This window comes from Phalaenopsis equestris, unplaced genomic scaffold (genome assembly GCF_001263595.1).
Source record: "Phalaenopsis equestris unplaced genomic scaffold, ASM126359v1 Scaffold000224, whole genome shotgun sequence".
In the NCBI taxonomy this organism is placed as follows: Eukaryota; Viridiplantae; Streptophyta; class Magnoliopsida; order Asparagales; family Orchidaceae; genus Phalaenopsis; species Phalaenopsis equestris.
In genome coordinates, this window is record NW_018164666.1 from 4,082,289 (window position 1) to 4,106,854 (window position 24,566).

General features: G+C 34.3%; 2 protein-coding genes across 5 annotated transcripts in view; one reads left to right on the top strand and one right to left on the bottom strand.

The window, feature by feature from the left end:
• The window catches only part of LOC110023383 (aspartate carbamoyltransferase, chloroplastic), a 33,437-nt gene extending 16,873 nt beyond the window's left edge, over positions 1–16,564 (top strand). Inside the window, exons 5-8 of one of the 4 annotated variants that reach the window (XR_002293890.1) lie at positions 14,824–14,997; positions 15,828–16,064; positions 16,141–16,311; positions 16,401–16,564. Coding sequence is in view for 1 of the 4 variants with exons in the window: in XM_020722775.1 (XP_020578434.1) it covers positions 14,824–14,997; positions 15,828–16,064; positions 16,141–16,251 (522 nt within the window). In the remaining 3 variants the exon portion in view is untranslated. The other 3 variants (XR_002293891.1, XR_002293892.1, XM_020722775.1) reach the window with 3 other exon arrangements.
• Positions 16,565–18,815: 2,251 nt separating this feature from the next.
• Positions 18,816–23,035, bottom strand: LOC110023504. The gene is made up of 3 exons (XM_020722960.1): positions 22,589–23,035; positions 19,790–21,081; positions 18,816–19,633 (listed from the first exon to the last, which is right to left on the bottom strand). Exons 1-3 carry the CDS (start codon positions 22,910–22,912, stop codon positions 19,426–19,428), a joined length of 1,824 nt encoding a protein of 607 aa, XP_020578619.1. The 5' UTR covers positions 22,913–23,035; the 3' UTR covers positions 18,816–19,425.
• Positions 23,036–24,566: the final 1,531 nt, after the last annotated feature.

The window sequence follows — 24,566 nt, forward strand, 5'->3', positions numbered from 1 at the left end:
GGATCTCTATTTTTAACTATCTATTGTATGAATTGCATGCTTTCGGTTGATATTCTCGATCCTCTCCTTTTCCTTCTTGATCTATACATTCTTGATGGTTTCCACTTACCCAATATTTCTGAATCGCAACACCCACTCTTTTCATTTCTGGATTTTCAAGAACCCTAGGTAAAATATCGGTGTTAAAACCCTATTCTTTTTCACTGAAATTAGCTAGTTAATTGATTTTTTTAACGGTGTAAGACAGTTGTCAATCAAAAGCTACTTCTTGAACGTATTCATTACTGCATAGTTTACAAAACTTGACTTCATGTTCATTTTTTTTAGTCATATGCAGAAGTTAGTGCATAATTTGATGTGTGAAGAATCATTGTATTAACATCCGAAGTATGCTATGCTCACTATAGGAAGGGTTACATTCACACAATAATTAAAATAGAAGTCCTATTTTGTTGCCTTCTCCTAAAAACGTGACATTTTCAAGAAACCCTTTAGTTCTTACTCGATCTATTGTTCCTTATTGAACGTTTTAATTTTTTTTACTTTTAATTATAATTGTATTTCTTCTTATTTTATTTCTTTTGAAACTCACAAAATGATGAGCAATGTATTTTAATTTTTGTAACTCAACTGTATTAGTTTTATCTATTATTTTTCTCATTCAGTTATGTTGCAAACAACTTAAACAAACAAGGGCAAAATGATCATTTATCCAACAAAAGCTCGCAGTAAGTTATTCTGAATAAGCTGTCTCAAACAACAAGAGAGCTTAATCTAATAATCTGCAAATTATCAAATTATCAAAATAATTTGTTTATCAGCAGATTATAAATAATCAACAACTGCCCCAAACGGACCCTTTATCTTTGATATTGTCCCGTGTTTATTTCGGTTCTCTTTCTATCTGTCCAATTTTTGACCTAGTTTAATTTGGGTTTCGCATGGCATGTACTTCTTTTTTGTTTCTTTTAGAAGATCTATAGGATATATTTGTTAGGAGAGATGTTTCTCGTTCAGAGTGAGAATTTTTTATGCTTAAAATATATTTGAGTTTTCCAAACTCTTCGATTTCAAATTCTTTGACAAATTACTTTGTAAAGATCTTCTTTTGATTGTCATCACATGTAATAATTATATGGTCAACATATACAATGAAAATTTATATTTTTTCATCGGAGGAGCACTTTATGAAGAATGTATGGTCTCATTGTCTTTGTCTGCATCTAACTCTCATTATAGCTTTTATGAATTTGTCAAACCTAGCTCTCAAGGATTGTTTCAATCCGTCTTGAGCTATTTTTAATTTGCGAACCTTGTTCTTTGTGAAAGCACTTTCAGATCCTAGTGGTGAATATAAACCCCTTTTTCAATTTTCTGATGTAAAAATTGATTTTCTTATAATATTGTTGCATGGACTATCCAAAAGTAGCTGCTAGAGAAATCAGAATATGTATTGTAACCATTTTTGCAATCAAAGCAATATTTTCCTGATAGTGAATTTCATATGATTGATTTTATCCTTTGGCTATTAATCTTATCTTGTATCATTCTAAACTCCCATATGTTTTATGTTTTATAGAAAAATTTTACTTGCGTCTCACAATTTTTTTCTTTTGGCAATCTCCCATGTTTGATTTTTATTTAGGGCATTTACCTCTTTTCGGATAGCCTCCCTCAGATTTAGGCTAGCTTATTTCTTTTTGTATAAACTTGAAGGAGTATAGTGTTAGGATTTGTTGAATTCCGAGTTCTAAGGATATCAAGATGAAAGAAAGATGTTTCATCAAGTTTAACTTTCTTCCCTTAAAGATGAATTTGAAAAAAAAAAATTTTATCAAATGTGTTATCCAATGAATTAAGGATTCTTTTTATGTTGGGATGATAATATTTATGCCCCTTCTGAGTCTAGAATACCCATTGAACACACACTTCGAGCTCTTGGATCTAATTTTCTCTTTGTAAGAGAATGATAGTAATGTGTGATTAACATAATCATGAGCATTATTAGTCCGAAACATTTTGATATTTGTATTGACTTGATTTGCTATCGTGATAGTGAATATGAGAAGGATAATGATGACATCATATTTTTATTTGATAAGATATAATCAAGTAATTCGAGTGTAGTCATCAATGATGGTGACAAATGTTGTAGCACCAAAAATATTGAGGATGTTAGAGGGTCCCCAAGTATCAAAGTGAATTAAAATAAAAAGAGTAGAGGGTCCACAATTGCTGTAAAAAATAATATGATAATATTTTGCAAGTTCACAAATCTTGAAATGAAATCCTTGATATTTATATTGAAAAAAAGAAAAGGAAACATGCATTGAAGGATTTTAAAGGAGAGCAATCCAAACTTATAATGATGGTCCCATATGATGTTGGTATTGTCAGTGGAAAAGGAGTGTGCTAATTAATTATGTGCCTCAAGAGATATTGCACATACTTTTCTCTCGCTTGTTCGATTTTCTTCCTCATACTGGAGACCTGAAATATACAATAATAAGTAAAAGTTGGAGGCAGAAAACCCTAACCCACTATGATATTATATAGAAGAAGAAATGGCTAGATAAGCTTAGCTTGTTATACAAAACTGCACACATAAAAAAGGGTAATAGATAATTACAATAACAAACATATAACTTGTCTTTAGCCATATTTTGTTTTGATTATTTAGAGATTGTGAGTTAATGCCAATGCAACAATCCATTTACTTTTTCTTTCTTTTTTCGCATGTAAATTCATGGGAGAAATGTTTTCTTATAAGCAATGAATTTGTGGGAGAAGTATTTTCTCATAAACAGTAAATCCGCTCATCTATTTTCTTTATCTAAAATTTATTGATTCGCTTCTCTTGAAGAAGTGCTTTTATAATGACTTGGATCCCTTTGCATCTATACTTGTCTTAGATCTTGCATTCAATAGCAAATTAGCTTTAAATTTTTTGGATTCCAAAATAAATGTGGTGGAATGTGATTCAAGGGGAAAAAGAAGGGTGGTTATTATTTTTTTCTGGTGAAATTTTGAATATGAAAGCGAATATGAAAGCTATGCTAATTGGTAGGAAAAATGTTGATCTAGTTCAAGATGAATAGGATCTCCAAGTACTAACAAAAATTATTCATGTTTGGAGTCTTCTTGACAGCTTTTGCCTATTTTTTTCAGATTATTCTTTGTCACTCTTAATCTCATTGAGAGGATTCTAGTTTTATATTTTTCTTCAGATTTCCTTGATGCAAACCTAGGTTATTTGGGAGAAGGTGAGAAGCCTAATTTTATGTTTGAAGAAAAATTTTATCCGTGTATTGATGGACTAATCCTCTTCTTTTTTAATTCTGGCGTACATTTCAATAAATTTTCTCTTTGAAGAACTACTCGTGATTATTTTATCACAACATTGCCCCAAACTTAAGTAAAATAATCTCTACTGCGAGGCACAAAGGATCTCTTTGTGATGTTTATAAATTTCCATTTCAGCTAAGGGACACAAAAAGACTATAAACATAATCTAAATTCAAGATTAAATCTATATAATGTGGTTCTAGAAATTAAATTTAGAATGCAGATTTCCTCAATAACAAATATATAATTCCATGATAATGTAATTTGCCAGAAAAGAATCTGGCTTGAATTATTTTTTCTGATCCTTATGATTGATAAATTCCATGGAGTCAATATGACTTGACTAAAATTTTCTGGTCCTTAGGACCTTAAAAAATTCTTTATAGCTTTGCCTACTTTATAATAATCATAATGTTGCACAACATGCATCAACTTTTAGTGAGGAATAAGTTCACCAAAAGATCAAAAATGAAATTGAAATGATAAGAGTGTCAAGGTGTGTTTGTGTAGGCATAAACTTTATTTAATCCAAGATAGCTAATTACCAAACTTAAATACATAATAATTGTGGATTTTCTTGATATCTTGTATGAGATTTCTAAATCTCTAAAACATCTCATAGTATTGAAAGTATTGACTCTTGATAACTTTTTGGATCTTTTGGTTTATGTATTGATTTATTGCACCTTCTAATTTCTCACCTCTCTGATGTGTTGATAACTTTGCACTTATTAATACATGTATTTTTGTATTGCATATGATAATATTGCACTTTGAGAAAGGTTTTATGTTGTTATTGTAGATTGTAGCAGGAAAGGGGACGAATGAGAATCGAAATGGATCGAATTGGAGATTGGAGCAAATCTGGCCACTGGGCGCCTAGGTGCTTGACCACTTGCGCCAGTCCCCTCTCAAATGGAGTAAAAATCTTGAGAAGACAGAAAGTTGGTGCTGCTCATTGGGCACCTAAGCGCTGCCATCAGCGCCATGGCGCCGGTCCTTGTGTAAAAAGCCACTAGGTGCCTAGGCTGTCGAACCTGAATTTGACAGTTACAATAGTTCAAAACTTCGAGTTCGGGGAGAGATGTATAAAATGCTTGATCACGAATTAAGGAGGGCTTTTTCCTTTTTTTTTTTTTTTGCCAAAAATTCTTGAGGGGAGAACGAGAAGGGAAAATGTTATAAGAAGATCAGCTAAGAGAGGAGAAATGAGATTTGAGAGAACTTGAGAGACTTGTGCTTGTAACTTCATATTTTTTCAATTGTGAAGAAAGGGAGATAAGTTTTCTGGAGTTTTACTTTATTGATTGTATTATTCTACTGTTAATACTTCTGTATTTTAATTTCTCTTTCAATCAAAGGAGTTTATTGATGTGTTCAAGCATGAGTAGTGAGTAATTCTCTCCCTTGGGATGGGAAAGTAAGATTGCTAGATATGAAAGTTTTTGTGTGGGTTTGAGTGTAAACATTTTTTTGTAATGATGAGTCTCGGAAGAGATCATAATAGAAGCAACTAAGTTAATCACATTAGTCTAAGGTAACAAAAATGTATCCTTTAGGGCAATGCAAACTTATTGAGAGAATGATATGATTGGGATGGTAATTGAATTTATGGAAGTAAGTTTAATTTCTAGCCAAACTTCTTTATACTATTGGAAGGAGGTAAAGAAGAATTGTGCTCTCGTTTGTCACCTTGATTTTCTTTAAATTACTTTCATATTTAAAGGTTTTATTTGAATCATTTCAGGGGAGAAATTTTAAGTATTTGAAAAGCCTTTTACCTTCTTTATTGTTAACTTAGAATTATTTTTATACGATTTTCATTAAATCAACATTCCATGCTAGGATTAACATTTGTAGGCTAGAACTTTTCTTATTTAAATTCATCTCGTTTCCTGTAGGATCGACAACCGGACTCCAATCGCGATACTACTGATACGTCATGTATAATTGTGTGAGCAGTCTATGCTTCGCAGCACTTGGTGCATGTCAAATTTTTGGCGCAGTTATTAGGGAGCGATGGTGCATTTGATTTAGGGAAATTTTAATTGAACTTTTAGGTCTTAAACTTGAAAATTGTAGTGTTGTTGGTTTAATATTCCTAATTTTTTTGTCTTTACTTGTAAAATTCAAAAGCATCCTGTTTTAAACTTGTTTGATTTTGCACTTGCTTTGTTTCTTACTTTTTATTCCTGTATAATACTTGTTTACTTGTTCTTGATTTAGTAATTTATTTTGTTTTTGTTCCTTTTGTTTGATTTATCTTTTATTCTCTTTAGCATAGGGGTACCTTGCTAGTGAAACCTAATTAGTGTATACGCAGTTCAGAGCCTTTCAGACTTGAACCCTACTACCCTGAATTAGAGAGAACCGTTTAAAAAATCATAACTTAAAAGAATGCAACAAATTTTAGGAGAAATGGCTGACATTCCCGATAATAACCCCGAAGTCCATAATCAGAACATTATACCTCGACTCTTAAGGTATCAATCATACGGTAGATGAAATACACCTAAGAATCCATACCCTTGCCATAGAAGCCAATACCTTTGAATTGAAGTTTGCTATCATCCAAATTTTGCAGAATAATCGATTTGAGGGACACCTTCTGAAGATCCAAATCTTCATTTAGCGAGTTTTTTAGAATTTTATGTTGCATTCTGCTACAACAGTGTCTCTAACAACGTCGTGAGGCTCAGACTTTTCCATTTTCTTTGAGGGATAAAACTATGGTGTGGCTAAACTCCTTAGCTCCTGGATCAATTAGGACTTGGAGCGTCCTTGCCTATAAATTCTTAGCAAAATAATTCCCACCTTAGAAAACGGCTAAACTTAGAAATAACATTACTTTTTTTTGCCAGTATGATGGTGAGTCAATTTATAAAGCATGAGAAAGGTTTAAAGAACTCCTTAGGAAATGTCACCACCATGTTTTACTAGACTGGTTAATAATTCAAACTCTCTATAATGGGTTGGTAAGATCTCTTAGGTCAATCATAGATGCTACCACAGGTGGTTCTCTCATGGTAAAACCTTTCGATGATGCCTATTCTTTGATTGAGGATATGACTACAAATAATTTTCTATGGTCTTCTAACAGAGTCAACCTTAGGAAGGTAGTCAACGTTCATGACACATATTCTTTCACTTTTGACTTCCCAAGTAGTGGCTATCTCTAGGAAACTATATCAGTTAGAGTTAAATCAACCATAAGGAACACCGATAATAGAGGAGAATTCATATGGACAATTGGTGGATTTTAGTGCTTAGCCTCTTGAGACCCTGAATGTCATTAACAATAGGTTTAATAACCCTTACTCCAATACTTACAATCCCGGGTGGAAGAATCGTCCCAATTTAATTGGAATAATAATAGTCAAGGGATGGGAAACCAACCGTGGAGGAATAATCAAACAAATTCTTTGGGAATTGGAATAATCAGAGAAGTTTCAATTCAAAACCATTGTACCCACCTGACTTTGACCAAAATTAACAGTTTAAGGAAAATAAGTTGTCTTTGGAGGAAATAGTATTGCAGATGGGGAATCAACTGCAAATTCAAGCTGTAACTATAAGAAACTATGAAAATTAGTTGGGTCAAATAGCAAATTCCCTTAGTAACAGATCCCAAAAAACACTTTCTAGTAACACTGAGGTTAATTCAAAAGAAAAAAAATAATGAGCATGTGAAAGTCATTAAGTTGAGAAGTGGAAGAGAATTGGAGGAAATGATTAGGAAAGAGCCCGAGGTGCTAGAAGAGAACTTTGAGCCTGAAAGATCAATAGAAGACTCTTCTAAAGACTTAGGAAAACCGACCACGCCCCTTAGGAAGGATTTAGAAAGGTCACCTTTGCCTTTTCCCTAGAGACTTTAGAAGCACAAATTGGATCAATAATTTTCACGATTCTTAGAAATGTTTAAGAAGTCGACCATTAATATCTCTTTTGTTGATGTTTTGGAGCAAATGTCTCGTTATGTTAAGTTTATAAAGGATATCCTGAATAAGAAGAGAAAACTAGGAAACATTAGTTTCATCCATTGCTGAGCCGCCTAAGGTTGAACTAAAGGTTATATCTAAACATCTGAAGTATGCTTATTTGGGGGAGTCTTCCACATTACCTGTAATTATTTCTTAAGAACTAAATAGTTTACAAGAAGACTTTGATAAGAGTTCTAAGGAGTTTTAACAGAGCCTTTGAGTGGACTTTAGCTGGTATTAAGAGGATTAGTCTGTTGATATGTATACATAGGATTCTCATGGTTGATGATCATAGACCTAGGGTTGATCCACAGAAGAAACTTAAACTTTATGATGAAGGAGGTAGTTAAGAAAAAAATTATGAAATGATTAGGCGTCGACACTATCTACATCATCTCAGACAGTATCTGGGTTAGTTTTATCCATTGTGTACCCAAAAAGGGGTGTGTGACTGCTGTTGAGAATGAACAAATTGAATTAATTTCTACGAGACAGGTTACAGGGGGACATATGTTTATTGATTATAGAAAGTTAAACTATGCCACTAGAAAAAATCACTTTTCTTTACTCTTTTTTAACCAAATGCACATGTGTATTGATTATAAAAAGACCACTTTTCTACTGAAAAAGTGCTTTTGGCAATTGTATATGCTTTGATAAGTTTAGATCCTATTTGATTGGAGCAAAAGGGACTATTTTCACTGATCATTAAACAATTCGATTTCTAATTTCTAAAAAAAAGATGCTAAACCACGATTGATCGGATGAGTATTATTGCTGCAAAAATTTGATAGCGAAATGATGGATAGAAAATATTCTGAAAATCAAATAGCGGATCACTTATCTTAGCTTGATCAGGAGAACTTCTATGCTTTAGATTATGATATTAATGAAAATTTCCATAATAAGCAACTCTTTGTTGTTTCCGATTTGAGTGCTCTGTGGTATACAAACATAATAAACTTTATTGTTAGTGATATTTTACCCTATGATTTGTCGTATCACTAGAGGAAAATGTTTATTCACGATGCTAGTATTAATTTTAGGATGACCCTTACCTATATAGAAAATGTAAAGTTTAGATAATTAAAAGGTATTTGCTAGTAGAAGAGACCCATGATATGATTATGAAATGCCATGATTTTGAATTTGGAGGGTATTTTGGGTTTATAAAACTGCATATAAGATTTTACAATCAGGATTTTACTTGCTTACTATATTTAGGGGTGTAAATGATTATATTAAAACATGTGACAAGTGAAAAAAAGTATGCAATGTTTCTAAGAAAGATGAAATGCTCTTGAATTATACTTTGGAAGTAGAAAATTTTGACATTTGGGGTTTAGATTTCATGAGGCCCTTTATACTCTTGCTAAGAAATCTCTATATTTTGGTTGCAGTGGATTATGTGTTGAAGTGGATTGAGGTTGTTGGTCTCCCTAACTGTGAGGCTCAGAGCATTTCTAAATTCTTGATGAAGAATAAATTTATCAGATTTAGAATGTTTAGGATGATTATTAGCAATGGGGGAAGCCATTTTAGGAATAAGAGGATAGAGACACGGGTTGAAAATTTTGGAATACAACATAAGATATCTACTGCATATGACCCTCCAACTAGCGGGCTAGCTGAGATATCCAATAGAGAGATAAAACGAATCCTAAAGAAGACCGTAAAACCTAATAGAAAGGATTGGACTGAGAGATTAGACGATACTTTATGGACTTATAGGACTGCTTATAAAACTCCTATATGAATATTTTATTATAGACTCACATTTGGGAAGACATGCTAGTTACCTGTTGAACTTGAGCATAAAGCATTTTGGGCAATTAAATAGTTTTGTTGAGAAGTAATTACTATACTTAAATGAACTTGATGAGATTATGGAGAAATCTTATGAACATGCCAAGTTATATAAAGAAAAAATGAAAAAAAAATGACACAATCAAAATATTCTTAGAAAAAAATTTGAGCCATGATAGAATTTTTTGTTGTATAATTCTCGATTGAAACTATTTACAGAAAACCTTAAATCCAGGTGGTCGGGATCATTTACTGTTGAAAGATTTACCCTTCGGAGCGGTTGATATTGCTGATCATATTAGTGGAAGGAAGTTCAAGGTAATTGGACAAACGAGGAAGAGAAACTTGTTATTATCGAAGCTTTGACTTTGGGTCAACCCAATTAGAATATCTGACATTGTCGGACTGATGACATTAAACTAAGCGCTTATTGAGAGGCAACTTAAGTTTATATTTGTGATTTTTGTTTTATGTTTTCATTTTCTTGTATTTATTTTGTTGTGTTTTCAGTATTGGTTGTTTATTTTTTATTTGTTTGTGTTGTTTTAGAGGATTTGTTGTGAAATTATTGTGTAGTTGGAAACATTTAGTGAAATGAAGTGAATCGGGCTGATGTTAGTCTGATGCCTAAGTGCTAATCGTTCAATTTTGGGCTCAGGGGCGCGGCATTTGAGTCATGTGCTTAGTTGGGCGCCTAGGCATTGCCCTTTTAGTGCTTAGGCGCCACCCACTCTATAATGCAGCACTTAGGCGGCGCTATCGCGACGCTGGGACGTCGTACTATCCTATTTCAAATATGTTTGGGTGCCTAGGTGGCAGCACCCTAGAGCCTAGGCACCAACACCTCAATGCCTGGGTGCCCAGAGCCGTATAAAAGCGAAAATAAATGTTTTTAAGATCATTTTCTTTAAAATTTCTCCCGATCCATTCTCCTTCATCCTTTGAGCATCCTAGGGCATCCGAAATCTTTTGATTTTCTCTTGATCTAGGGGTTTTGAAGGGTAGATCTTGCATTTCTAAGGTAAATATTGCTCTCCTTCGCTCTTTCCTTCAATTTTATTTGGTGCTTTTTTGAGGTTTTACCTTGAGATCTTAGGTTTGGTTGCTGATTAGTGAGTTTTGAGCCTGAGATCTTTGATTTGTTTGTGATTTACTGGTTGAAACGTGAAAATTGGCATTTTGAGCTTCACAATGCTTGTTTTGTTCTTCATTTGCTGCATTGTTTCATGGCACCCAAGACTAAAGGTGGAAAATTTAAATCATCCTTCGATTACAAAAAATTCGTTAGCACAAATGCAGAATGATATAACGATTTTTTGGTTTCGAATAAATTAATTCCATAGAGGGATTTTGAGAACCCAGGAGGTGTCGTGGGATCTATGATTGATAAGAGGGATTGAGAGCAGTTTTGCTTCCATACAGGCATTGCGGTGATTCCTGTTGTGCGGGAATTTTATGCGAACTTGTCTGTGACATCAGCTGATTCTGCCTTTGTTAGAGGAAAGCAAGTGAATTTCTCTTCTTCCAGAATTAAAGCTTTTGTTTTCGTTGCAAGCTTGTTCTGATATTTTTTTACTGCCAATTTACTCTTGTAGATTCTGACATAGTAGAAATTTTAAACTTTTTGACTAATGGTAAGGAACTTGGAAGGTGAGAAACGATATAAAAATTAATTTCCCTTCTGCTTTGACTGTTGTTTTCAAGGCTTGGCATTATTTCTTATCTACCAAGCTTCTTCCCTCTACGAATTTGAGTGAGGTTTCTAGGGATAGGGCTACATTGAATTTCTGTATTCAAATTGGAAAAACTATTGATGTAGAATCCCTTTTTCATCATTTCATTCATAATATGACAAAAGGGGGGTCTACAATCGGACTTGACCACCCTTCTACTATTTTCATTCTGTGCCAAAATTCAGATGTTGCTTATGAGAGTTTGGATGAGCAGCTAAAACTTCTGAAATCTATTATTAAAGAAAATAGTGGGGTTTACAGTCGACATCAGGTATTTAGGCGAGGTGAAAGTTCCTCTCGACCCTCTTCTTCTACTGCTAGACCTCACCTCTCCGCTTCTATGACGTCAATTAGTGGCTTGATACACTATAGGATGACAACGCAATCATACAGACGGAGATGTATGGTTTGGCTGACTGGGTGGCGCATATGGATTGACAAAATAAAAGCCAATTCGATCAGATTCGTAGTTTTTCAGGACACCCAGTTTGAGATGTATAGGAGGAATCAGTGGTTAGGAGATGAGATCCCGATTGTTTTTTGTGTACTCTCCCTATTTGCCTTATGAGAACACCCACCAGCCTATGACAGAATATCAGGAAAAGGAAGAAGAAGGAGGAGGAGAAGATGAGGGAGGTGATGATTGAGTTGGCTACAACTTCTGCTTGGTTGTTTCTTGTTGCTCCGATCTGCTACTGTTACTGCTAGTTGTTTTATTTTTGTTTTATGTTGTAATGTAATTTTATGTTTTATGGAACTCTGTAATATGTTTTTTATTTTATATTTGGAACTCTTATATTGTGCTATGCCTTGTATGTTGAGCAGCTTTTGTCGGTTGGTTCAGTTGCATATTGTGAATTTGTTTTGATACTATTCTCTGTTATGTTGATGCAGATACTTATGATTGTTAACTTTTGAGATTTTGTGTCTATGCTTATGTTATACTTCTGTTTTAGTTTATGCTAATTACATATGTGCATTTAATAATAAAAAAAAAAATTGTGGATTTAATAAGTTGGGGGGGATGCAGTGATGTTAAAATGCTTAACCCTTGCATGTAATCAAAACTTAAAATTTTGTTTTTCTTTTCTTAAATTGTGATGGATTTGAGTTAATGCTTGAACATTTCGGAACAATAGAATAACATAGACAGATGACATAAGTTCTATTTAGAGTTAACTGACATCGTTGGAACTTAAAAGTTTACTACCTAACAAAATTGGTTTTATCCATGTATTTGAATCTAAGATAGCTTTTATTGCTCGGTTAGCTAGTTTCAGTTGGATTGACATATTTAAAAGGTTAGCTTCAGATTAATAGAATTAGAAGATTTTAGTTTATAAGTCCTAAACTTTGAATTCGAAGAAATAATATGAAAAATAATTTTCATCTATCGATGTGATGGAGGAATTCAAAATCCTTATGGGCTGATCTATATATAGTAATGCCCTATGTTAAAAAAAATGGGAAACATTCATATGAAAAACATATGATAAAAGTGTGTTTCATGATCAAAACTAGAAGTAAAAGCAAAATATTATATGAACATTTGGGGAGAAGCTTGAGGAGAGGCTCTATGAAAAATTGGTTCCAATTAAAAGTTGATTCATTGATTTTTTATTCCAATTCAACCTTCATGTTTATAAACTATAAATTGATCAATTTGACTTAATAGGGGGTTTAACTTTTCAAAGTTGATATGTTCAATTGAATTAGTTAAGCTTGTAATCAAAAGTGCTTGAGAAGAATACAGGGATTTTACTAATTTTGGTGTGGAGTTATTGTTTTAAGGAAAGATTATGAAAGGAAGCTTTATAGAATGGATTGTTGTTATGTTTATGTAAGTTTTAGAAGTCTGGATTGAAGAAGACTATTAGCAAATGTCCACTATTTATAAACCCTTTGAAAATTTAAAAAATTAAGTTATGAAATTATTTGAGAGCAATTAACATCTAAGTTTGAAAGATTTTGATGTGTTGATAATTTTGCACTTATTGTTATCTGTATTTTTATATTGTATATGATAATACTGTATTTTGAGGAAGATTATGTTATTTTTGTATATCGTAGCAGGAAAGGGGACGAACGGGAATCGAAATAGATCAAATTGGAGATTGGAGCAAGTCTAGCCACTGGGCGCTCGAAAAGACAGAAAGTTGGCGCTGCTTATTGGGCGCCTAAGCGCTGCCATCAGTGCCTAGGCGCCGCGATCGCGGTGCCATGGTGTCAGCCTTTTGTGGAAAAATTTACAAGTGTGGCGCCTAGGCGCGCGAACCCGAATTTGATATTTATGGCGGTTCAAAACTTAAGTTTGGGGAGGGAGGTATAAAATGCCTGATCACGAATTAAGGAGGCTTTTTTTCTTAGTTTTCTTTTAACAAAAATTCTTGAGGGACGAACGAGAAGGGAAAAGGCCAGAAGAAGATCAACTAAGAGAGTAGAAGTGAGGTTTGGGAGGACTTGAGAGACTTGTGCTTGTAAGTTCATCTTCTTTCAATTGTGAAGAAAGGCAGAAAAGCTTTCTAGAGTTTTACTTTGTGAACTGTATTATTTTATCAAATGAATTTATTGATGTGTTCAAGCATAAATAGTGCGTATATACTAATTCTCTCTTGGGACGGGGAAGTAAGATTGATGGATGTGAAAGTTTGTGTGGTTTTAAGTGTAAACGTTTCGGAGATGGCTAACTTCCTGGACTTCCTTTACACTTCTTTTTGGTCATTTGATTTGCTAAAATCTGTTGATTTTTTAGCCTTGGAAGAGATCATAATAGAATCAACTAAGTTAATCACATTAGCCTATGGAAATAGAGATATATCATTTAAGGTAATGCAAACTTACTGGGAGAATGATATGATCGGGATAGTAATTGGATTTTTGAAAGTAAGTCTAATTTCTAGACAAACTTCTTTATACTACCGGAAGGAGGTAAAGTTGAGTTGTGTTCTCGTTTGTTACCTTGATTTTCTTTAAATTACTTTCACATTCGAAGGTCTTATTTGAACCATTTAAGGGGAGAAATTTTAAGTACTCGTAAAACCCTTCACCTTTGTTGTTAACTTAGGATTGTTTTTATAGTATTTTCATTAAATTATCATTTCAGGCTAGGATCGACATATGTAGGCTAGAATTTTTCTTACCTAAGTTCATCTCGTTCCCTGTGGGATCAATAACTGGACTCAAATATCGGTACTATTGATACACCTTGTATGCTTTCGTGAGTAGGCCGTGCTTCACAGCACCTGACGCTTGTCACCCATCCCACCCACCCCCCTAGTCTTCAAAAATGGGATGTTATTTTTATCTTATGTACTTTTTAAACTTGCGACATGTTTGCTGTTGACCTTTTTTTTTTTTTTCTGTTTCTTTTTTAATTTCTTCCCATAGTAATAATAATGGACTTTTTAGTCTCAGTGCTAATTCTCAAACCATCAAGTCTACTTTTCAAAATTTTCCTTCGTAGATGCTACCCAAAAGTTTCCAAAGTATACTCATTTTGCACTCTATTACTATAGATTTTATTGAACGTCATCTTTTCATTTTTATTTCTATCAGTTTCAAGTTGTTTGTGGTAATCTCTTGTTTTCACACTGATTGGATTCATGCAATATGTTATTTTTATTACAATGTTATAAATTTAACCTTTAAATCTCTGTTTTTCGTCAATATTTTGTTGTACTCTCTTGTTTGCCCATTGTCATAGTGGTCATAGTTTTTCAACAAAATTTTAATGCTTGTTGTAGACCACCTAACGCAATCCTCCACTTTTTACATAATTTGCCCAATGCATGGATTAGAAAAAAATATTTTTTGTATACTTTTGAATACTACTTTAAACCAGTTCCAGCAAGTCAAATTCATGATTTTATTTCAAAAGATATTATAGAATTTGGTCAGCTCCTACATGAATGCTCGAGCTTGGAATATGACAAATCCTGAATATTTTTTGCTTTTGACAGGCTCTTTTAGATGTCTACACAATCGGAAGAGAATTAGGAAGATTTGATGGAATAAAATTGGGCCTGGTGGGTGATCTTGCTAATGGAAGAACTGTTCGTTCGCTGGCTTATTTGATTTCAAAGTACCAAGATATCAAAATCTACTTCATCTCTCCTGATGTTGTTAAGATGAAGGTAAAGATTTATCCAAAATAACAAACTGATCTTATCACAACTTTCTGAGTCTGCTTGGGTTTTTGGTTGGATGTAAAATCGGTGTAGCATTTGGATTGTAAGGGGGAACTCGAATGCAGTGTATAATTTCAGTAAATTTCAAGTTCACCGTATGGCTCATTTGTGGTGTATTCCAAACATGTAAGATTCAGCCAACTTTCAAATGCATCGCAGAAACTACCACCACTGAGCGCTCTCTACTGCAGCCAGTCGTTGCCGCTACTATCTGCTAGCCTCCCGTTGATGAGTTTTATATTGATTTCATTTTACTTTGAATCAAATATAAAATAGTAAATTCTTGCATTTATTTTATCTCTAAATTCTTACATTTATTTTATCTCTAACGGAACAAATCCAAAATATTTCAAATCTATTACATTTCAATTGACTAAAGTGTCTAAATAGTCCCCTTACTATTTACATGGGGCCATCTTAGTCCCAAAGTCTACAAAAATCTCAAATTAGTCTCTCGACCCTTTTAATATGAGCTAAAATAGACCCTAATGAGGACTATTCTAGCCCTCATTAAACAAATCTGGGACTAAATTGACATTTTTATCGATTCTAATAGTTTCCTACATAGAGTTGTGGGTTCATTTTAACATATTTCTCTATTTCAGTCATTATCTATTCTTTTTTCGACAAACCATAAAGCCCTTAATGGAGGTATATTATTGCCATATCAGCCGAAACGTCCTGTTTACTTGTACCTATCAAGCAAATTGCACATTTTTCAAACTCAAACTAAATGATTGCTTAATCTATAGTTTTCCTTTTTCAATGAAAAATAGGATGATATAAAAGAGTATCTGACAGCAAAGGGTGTTGAATGGGAAGAAAGCAGTGATCTGTTGGATGTGGCATCAAAATGTGATGTAATATATCAAACGAGGATCCAGCGAGAAAGATTTGGTGAGAGAATAGATTTGTATGAAGCAGCTCGTGGAAAATACGTAGTAGACAATCATGTTTTGAATGTGATGCCAAAGCATGCAGTTTTGATGCATCCCCTTCCAAGACTTGACGAGGTTTAATCAAGTTTTATTGCATTTTTCTGATATATTCTTGTCATTATAATACCGAGATGTAAATAATACTTTGCAGATTGCACTGGAAGTGGATTCTGATCCCAGAGCTGCTTATTTTAGACAAGCAAAGAATGGATTGTTCATAAGAATGGCTGTTTTAAAGCTTCTACTTCTGGGTTGGAGATGAAAGGGAGTTTACCATCTTACAGAATTGAATCCAGGGGAAATCACCGTGAGCTGAGAATGAGTATGGTTTTTTTTACATGCGATATCCATCTTTTTGGAGTTATATTCTCATTGTTTATTAGCTGATTTTATTTTTTTTTTCGCATTTAGGGTGGACTTTTATCTTATTTTTGCTCCTCTGGATGAGACTCAGTCGAAATTTTTTTTTTTCCTGCAAGAACTGGCAGTAAAGAGATGGAACTCAGTGACGCTTCTTTATAATAAGTATTAGTCTTGGATCTACGTATTTATTTTTGTGGGAATGCGTTGAATCAGTTAATGATTTGAATAAAGTATATTTGATTTCATTAAATAGTTTTCCATGTTTAGGTTTGGGATGTGATTTTTTTCATAACTCAAATCTTACAATGAAGTTTTTTTTTTTTTTTTGGCTCAATCCATCTCATATTTGATTGAATATCACTGTTTTATAGTTTTTTTTTAATATAAATCAGGTTACCCTTTCCCAAAAGTTTTCTAGAATGGCACACTTAATTGTGAAATTCTTGATAGAGACTGACCAGCTTTATCAAAAGTTGTCTTTGTGCATTATGACCAAATTTTTTATTTTTTTTTTACTTTTATCAGCTTATTATTCTTTCCTTCACTTCTAATGCGAGATTAAGATCATTTTTGTCCCATTTATTATTTGGGTCTTAGTTCCAACAGTCACTTCCTGCTAAGGTAGATGGGCTTCTTTGGATTTGGGTATTTATAGTCCACTAGCATTTGCATGATATGCTTGAATCATACATCATGTTAGAGTTTAGGTTGTTGTGTTGATGTCGAACATTAACTTTATTGTTGATGGTAGGTGTTAGCACTGGTGTCAATAATGTTGTTAGGCCTTGTTTGCAACGACAATGTTGGTGTTTGTGTTAGCTATATTGAGATGATGGTGAACATTACCACTAGCATTAATGTTGGTGTTGACATTAGGCATCAATTTTGTCAGCATTGATCAGCATTGGCCTTATTGGCAAGACAGGCTTCGACTTTATTGTTGGCAACTGTCTGCTTGGTTTCGATGGTGGGCATTGATGTTTAGGGTTCGGTGTTGGCTTTAGAGTTGAGTCAAGAATTAGCCTTAGACAATGATAGGTTGTCATTATCGATAATGGCAAATGTCGACGTTGGTATTAATAAAGATGTCATCTTTTAAGGCGATGGTGGGACTTAGGAGTGTCAAAAATTGACACAACGATTTGAACTCAACCCGACTAGACAAAATCTAGATGCAGCTTAAACAAATTGATTCTGCAGTCAAATTTGAGATTATAATCGTAGCTCTTGTAATTTTTTGGGTCAAGTTTTGGTCGACTTGCCAACCCAAATTTGATCTAATTGTCTCATATTAAATAGGTTGTGCGGGTCGACTTGCCAACCCAAATTTGATCTAATTGATCAATTTCTTTTTTGGGTCTCCAGAAGGATGGCTTAGAGTAAAAAATTTTAGCCATTCAACTAGAAGTTAGATCCCTCCATCAAATGATTCGAGTCCCTATTGATCCTATAATATTTTCTTCGACATCATATTAACTTAAAAATAGCAACTTAATAATATTAATGTTAAATGATCTTGAGCTCCTCAAATTTATCTCATGTAAATATTTTATTCGGCAAGCACAAAAGATTTAGGGGTTGTCTGATCCCTTCAATGATCTTCAAAAATTTTAAACATATTTCATATGCTATTTAGGTTCCTTTGAACTTGCACTGAGGCAATCTTAGTATTATATACATACATACATACATACATACATATATATTATTGGAAAGGCGAGCTGAATAATGTGTATGATTTGAACTGGCCATCTCTCAGTGAGAAATTATGCATTCAACCATTATATTGCGTAAAAGTGCACATTTATTAAATTTTTTCCATTGAAATATTTATGTTATTATAAAATTGCTAAAAATAACGTTTAAACAATCATAGATATAATTTTGAAATTTTCTAAACTAAACAGAGCCTCGTGATTAACAAATTTGCTTCAAGATATATACTTTTAACGGAAGAATAATGAATCATTATGTTTCTTATAACTTCTTAAGATTTTTTCTTTTGAAATTTTGCATGAATATAATCACAAAGTTGATATTTAGTATAACACGCTTAGAGAAACAACTGCAGGTTTACTCTATTTTTTCAACATCTGCAGCATACGGAATTCAGTGTATCAAATTTTTACTGGTAATAAAATTTAAAAACATCATTTTCTGAAGATTTCGAGTAAATTTAATCCCACATTTTCAGACAATCATATGCATTGGATCTCATATTCAAACTTACAGTTAAGCTAAAACACGCAACACTAGAATGTTTCTACATGTTAGGCTTAGATCAACATGAGTAGGGCAGAAATATAACTATTTTGACAGAAAAAAAAAAGAAATAGAAGGGTCTGAAAAAGATATTAAAAAAAAAAAAACTTTAAATGAGTCGTTAATTTTAAATTTCTTCATTGAAAAGACCTTTTTTTATTAAATACTATAATCATCAAAAGCAAAAAAAAGTTGGATGAATCAAAACAATTAAGTCCACATGTCCATAAAAGAACAAAATCGTAGCAAAAAAAAAAAAAAAAACGAAAAACAAAATTCTTGTTACAGAAACAGATCAGAAAACCCTTCAAGAAAAAGGTAAAATTCTGGGAATAACTGAAGCCAACTGCGAAGAACCAACAGTAACTTCTGCTTATCCAGTAAACAGACCATATGTCTCAGCTGTCTGTTAACTTCAATGGCTGATTTTTCACTGATATCCTAAAGAACATCCATGGGAATCCTAGTATCCAAAAGTATGATTTTGTACGAAGAATTCTTCTTCCTAATAATGCTTTATTTTTTTCTTCCTTACCAGATATTTTCTTTTATGAGAATAACGTTGAAGTGATTCCCTAGCTCTTTGTAGGGTAATCTTTCATGGAGATTATTTCAGCTCATATTAAAGGAGTTTGAGGATTAACTTGACACTCTTATAGATTCTAGGACAAAAACGGCCCCATGTAAATAATCCAAGGCCTATTTAGAGATTTCACTTTCAATTAGTGTCTCCTCGTGCTTGCTTGCTCCAAAGATAACTAAACTGATTGCCATAACAAACATTATTAAGATTGGACGACTGGAGTCGGAATCAAGTGTTCGGTTCAGAACTGCAGGGCTTCTTAGGAATATGGAGGGAATCCTCAAGCATGAACGAGAGGTCTGGCATCTGAGCCAGTAACATATCCACTTTGAGTTTGGAAGCATCCAGATCAGATGGATCATGATTATTCTCATTCATGTCTAAACTGCTGTGTATGGCAGAAGCATTGCCAGTTTCTTCGTTAGTTTGATTTGTCCTGCAAAACATTAAGACAAAAAACTTAGGCTTTAACAAAAATATAGAAAGAAAGACGCCTGATCATTCCTAAAGATTTTTATATTTGGTTAAGTTCTGAAGCCTAATTGTTGCCCTACAAAGAAAACATGCTATGCAAAGTTAGTTCCCCTCATACCTGTGTGCATCTGAATCACCCCCCTGTCTAGTATCGATGAGATTTGAACTTTGCAGATCATTTGAAGCAACTGAAAATGAATCCGATTGTATGAAACAACCAAACTCCAGGTCTTCTGCATCTCCCGAGTTCACTTCTAAAGGAAGAGGGTGAAGCTTGTCGCTCGTTAATGATGGCATAATTGACAAATTCCCGGATGCAGTGGTAGAATCTTGCCAATCATCAAACAAGTCATCATCATGGTAATTTAGACTTTTCGTATTATTGATTTCATTTACACTGCTCTGCCCCAAATCATCACAAGTCCTACTGACACTCTCAGAAGTTGTTTCGTCCCTTTCGTTCTTAAGATCACCAACAAAAGCGCTACTAATAGTTTCTACTGGATCAGTTTTCTTGGATGTCAGATCTACATCAGTGTCATCCTTGCTGAAATTATGCCCAATATTTGTGTTTTGATCTGACATTGATATGATAATAGGAGAAAAGCCACTACAATTCTGGAAATTATCAAAATATCCGAACTCCGTTGCAGCTGCTTCGGAATTCACAGATTGAAAGCCTGCAGAGTTCTGGATAGGATCAATAGGCCTGGAATCTGTTGAAATTGCTTCAGAATTCAAAAACTGGAAGAGGTCAATTTGTTTGGGCTCTGTTCCAACTGTTTCATAATCAACAGCATAATGGAAAGGATCCATAGTTCTTGACTCAGTGGTGACTGTAGCAGGATTAGCAGATTGAAAGTCTTTAGGAATGTGCTCAGGATCTATTTGTTTGGACTTGGCATCAAATGTTGCAGAACTAGCAGATTGAAAGTCGGTTTCCCAATCAGCAAAAGCATCATCCAAAGCGCCACTTTTGGCATTAGCAGAACTATTTGTCACGTCTAATGATTGCCGTTCTTCCGAAAAACCAAACTTTTGGGATCCAGAGGATAAATTGACACTGGAAGTTGTTTCATTTATTGTACTGGACAGAAAAGGGTCCCAATCAACTGAAAATGAGTTTGCATCATAAGTTCTCACTTGAGGTGCACTGCTTGTGGAGTGAGAAGTATTAGATCTGGAGAAAATCTCATTTTTCTGATCAGAGAAAAAATTATCCAAATCAACACCTGATAAACTTACAAGGGCTACCTGAGGAGCCTCACTGCCACTGTTATTATCAATTCCAGCAACTTCTCTAGGCCATCTAAACTCTAAATCCAAAATTTTAGCTAATGTCAACCCACCATTTGGTGAATTCTGGCCCTTACTTGACTCCTTTGATTCAGCTTCCAAATTAACCACTTCCTGAAGCATTACTGATCATAAATTATCCTCCAGTATTTTAATTGCATCCATAGAAAGTAAGGTAGTAGAAAATAAACAGTTGTTATTTGGACATGTACAATAATGCTAATATGGTTGATAAAATCTATGGAAAGGAGTAGTAAGAAAAAGGGCCAGACTAAACCTAAAATTGTTCGAAAAAAAAAGAGCGCAATAGATTTAACACCTCATACAAAACTAAAAAATGGAGAGAGATTATTCGTAATCCCAACTCAAAATACTTGTTAAATTTAGTTACATATAAAACACATTAGCATGTAATTTGCTTGCACAAGAATCATATTACAAGAATATCAGCTCCTAAAAAAGTATACAGCTTTTAATGTTGTCAGCTGTACAAGGTCGATAACAAATTACTTGTTTAAAGGAGTTAGGGAGCAGATATTCAATACTAAAAATCCATTCAGAAGACATGAAACTCTGAATTGCATGTCCCATTAAAGATTTAGATCCTTAATGCATAAATGATACAACCCAGTAAGGATGATTATGCATGAATGAGTGCATGTGACGCAAAACATAGTGGGATGCCTTTTATACCATTCACATTAGCATATGTACCTTCTTTCAAGAAAGATTTAAAGGACTTCTTTTACACCATTCACATTAACATTATCGATCTGATTTCAAGTTGTTTTCTTGAACAGATATTTTAAGTCCACTTTTTAATTTGTTTCAATATTTTGCATAATAGCTTAGGATACATCAATATGATGCAAATTTAGCACATCAAACACAATCTGGAATCAGCAGCGTGTAAAGCAATGCCAAGAACAGCACATGAGAACATAAAATGTATTCATAACCTTTTTCATAGCTCTAGTCTACTTTTAATTGCAGCAAAGTTATCAAAATTGAGCCATTGAGTGCAAAGAAAATCCTAAATTTTCATGACACGCAATGTGTATCATATATTCACTAGATACTTTTTATCAATAAACGGTATATCAGTAAGAATCCTTGCAAACCAATTTGTTTCTCAACTTACAAGGCACACTTGGGCAAGAAGATGGCTATCATAAACACTCCAAAACTGCAGCTTTCATCAAGAAACAACCTTAATCTGACCAACCCAATCTTTATTTCCATGTTAATCCTCTTTTGCGTCGTTCAAATTTTAGTCCGCTCAGTTATTTAATTTTCAGGAAGCTAACACCATTGTCATATTATGATAATGCCCCTGCAAAAACCCTAAACAGCATAACCATATTTTTGTCAACCAATCGGACAAGGTATTATTTAGTCGGCCAAACAGGTATTAGTAAACCGGAAAAATGGAAGCTCAAGTGCCCCTGCCACCATGGTTTGCACCCTCTGTATCTTTAAATTTCTCTACATAAATTTTCTAGCAACAGTAGGCCCGTATAGTGAATTGTATCAGAACAAGCAGCCTAATCTAAAACATCCCAATCAACATGGCATCTCCGTCAGATGAACGCAAACATCAAAAGGGATAAAAAGCATTTACCGAACCGTCAAGGTCGAGGGATTGGAGCAATTTCCGGTAACCCAGAGTGGAGTTGAAAGAGATCGTCCGGTAAACGCCATCCCCTCTCTGCTCTGCGCCACAGAAGATACAGATGGTTGAGTTGATCCCTCTGACAAGTCCTCCATGGCATCTCTTGCAGCGGAGGTAGTCGGGAAGAGTGGGATCGAGAGCCGCCACGGAATCGGCGACGGATGGAAAGGAGGGGAGATTAGGGTCGCCGGGATCGTAAGAAGGCACGCCGGCGGCCTGACGCAGGCGGATCTTTATGTCTCGGATCAGATCTGAAGGGTAATCCGGCGGCATTAGAGCAGGTTCGTTGTCTCTTCCTCACTTCTTCAGCCCTGCTCTAAACCTTGCTAAATTAAATATTACATGCACCATGTTAGCTCTGTCACGGCGGCTGCACCGCGAACCGCGTGGCCTTATTGGCATCTTCTATTACAACCTGGTGAAAATTCATGGGTCGGCTTCTTCGGCTACCTTCAAAAATCACGTGGCGCAATCGGCAGCGTTCAATACAACTAAACGAAAACTCAACGCATTGTCAAACAAATCCTGATGCTAATTTTCAGTGGTGTCAGAACTTGCTGAGCATATGTGATTAGTTTTTTTTTAGAGTAATATAATTTAATTCAAGATTAATAATACAATTAATTTGTTAATTGAAGTATTATATCAAATTAATTTTAATGAGTACAAACATACTGTTATCAAAACTGATCAGAACATTATTGTTAAATGATATTAGAAAGGGGATATTTATGTGAATATTTTTATAAAAAAAATTTATGTCCTATACCAATATAAATTATTTACTATAAAAGTAAATTTATAGACATTTATTATCCCCTTGATTATCCCCTTGAAAGGAGAAGATGAAATTAAAAAGTTGAGAATACATTTCGATCTTTCTTAGAGTTGGGATTGCTGGAGGATAGTAAAGAATAATGATGATAGTCAATAGATAGTAATTAGCTTATAAAAGACAAATGATGATTGCCGAGCAAAGATAGTCTTATGACTAGAATCCATCAAAGACAGTCTGATGATGATAATTGCCAATAATGATCATCAAAATCGATCATTGATAGGGTTATAGACTTCTTCATATCTCTTAGTTTTTCAATTTCAGGTTAAGGTCCCTATCAAGTATAGAAATGAAAATCTTTTAATAATTTTATAGCAGCGCTTTGATAATTTTATTAGATGCGCGCTATAAAATTTACGGCGGTGGTGTAACGGGCTATCGTCTTAGCGTTATACGAAAGTTCAGCACGCACACTGATGAAAGAAAAACAAACGGTGATGACTCCAGAAGAATTTATGTGGAAAACCCGTAAGGAAAAAATCACGGGGTCTGACCCAGTTGCAGAAATTCACTATTGATTAATGATTACAGAAATCCCTTGTCCCACAGAAGGGAAATGGTAACTATATTTTTTCATATTACAACGTCAACTGACGGCGTTTGGTTGGTGGTAATCGATGATGGTTAGTGGTGGTTGATGACGGTTGGCAGAGGTCGACGAAGGTTGGCGATGGTCGATAACAGACGGTGGTGGTCGTCGGAGTGCGGCGGTGGTCGACGACGGTCGGCGACAAAGGTCGGCTGTGATGCTGAGCTACAGCTTCTCCTCAAGGCCTCAGGCTCTCTCTCTAGACTTCAGCTCTCCCTCATATGAGAGGTGGGGTTATATTTATAGTGTTCTGGGTGCAATTAACGCAGGAATATCAACAATTATGATCGGATGGTCTAGATAGTTTCCTTCGATCATGCGGCGTTTAATGAACATTTGAGTGTCTTAACTAGGGGTGTAAACGAACCGAACACGAACGAACAAAACTTGTGTTCATGTTCGGTTCGTTTAAAATTTAGTTTGTTTGAAATAAGCTCGTGTTCGTTTCTTAACGAACGAGCCGAACACGAACCGAACACGAGCTGTTCGCGAACGACGAG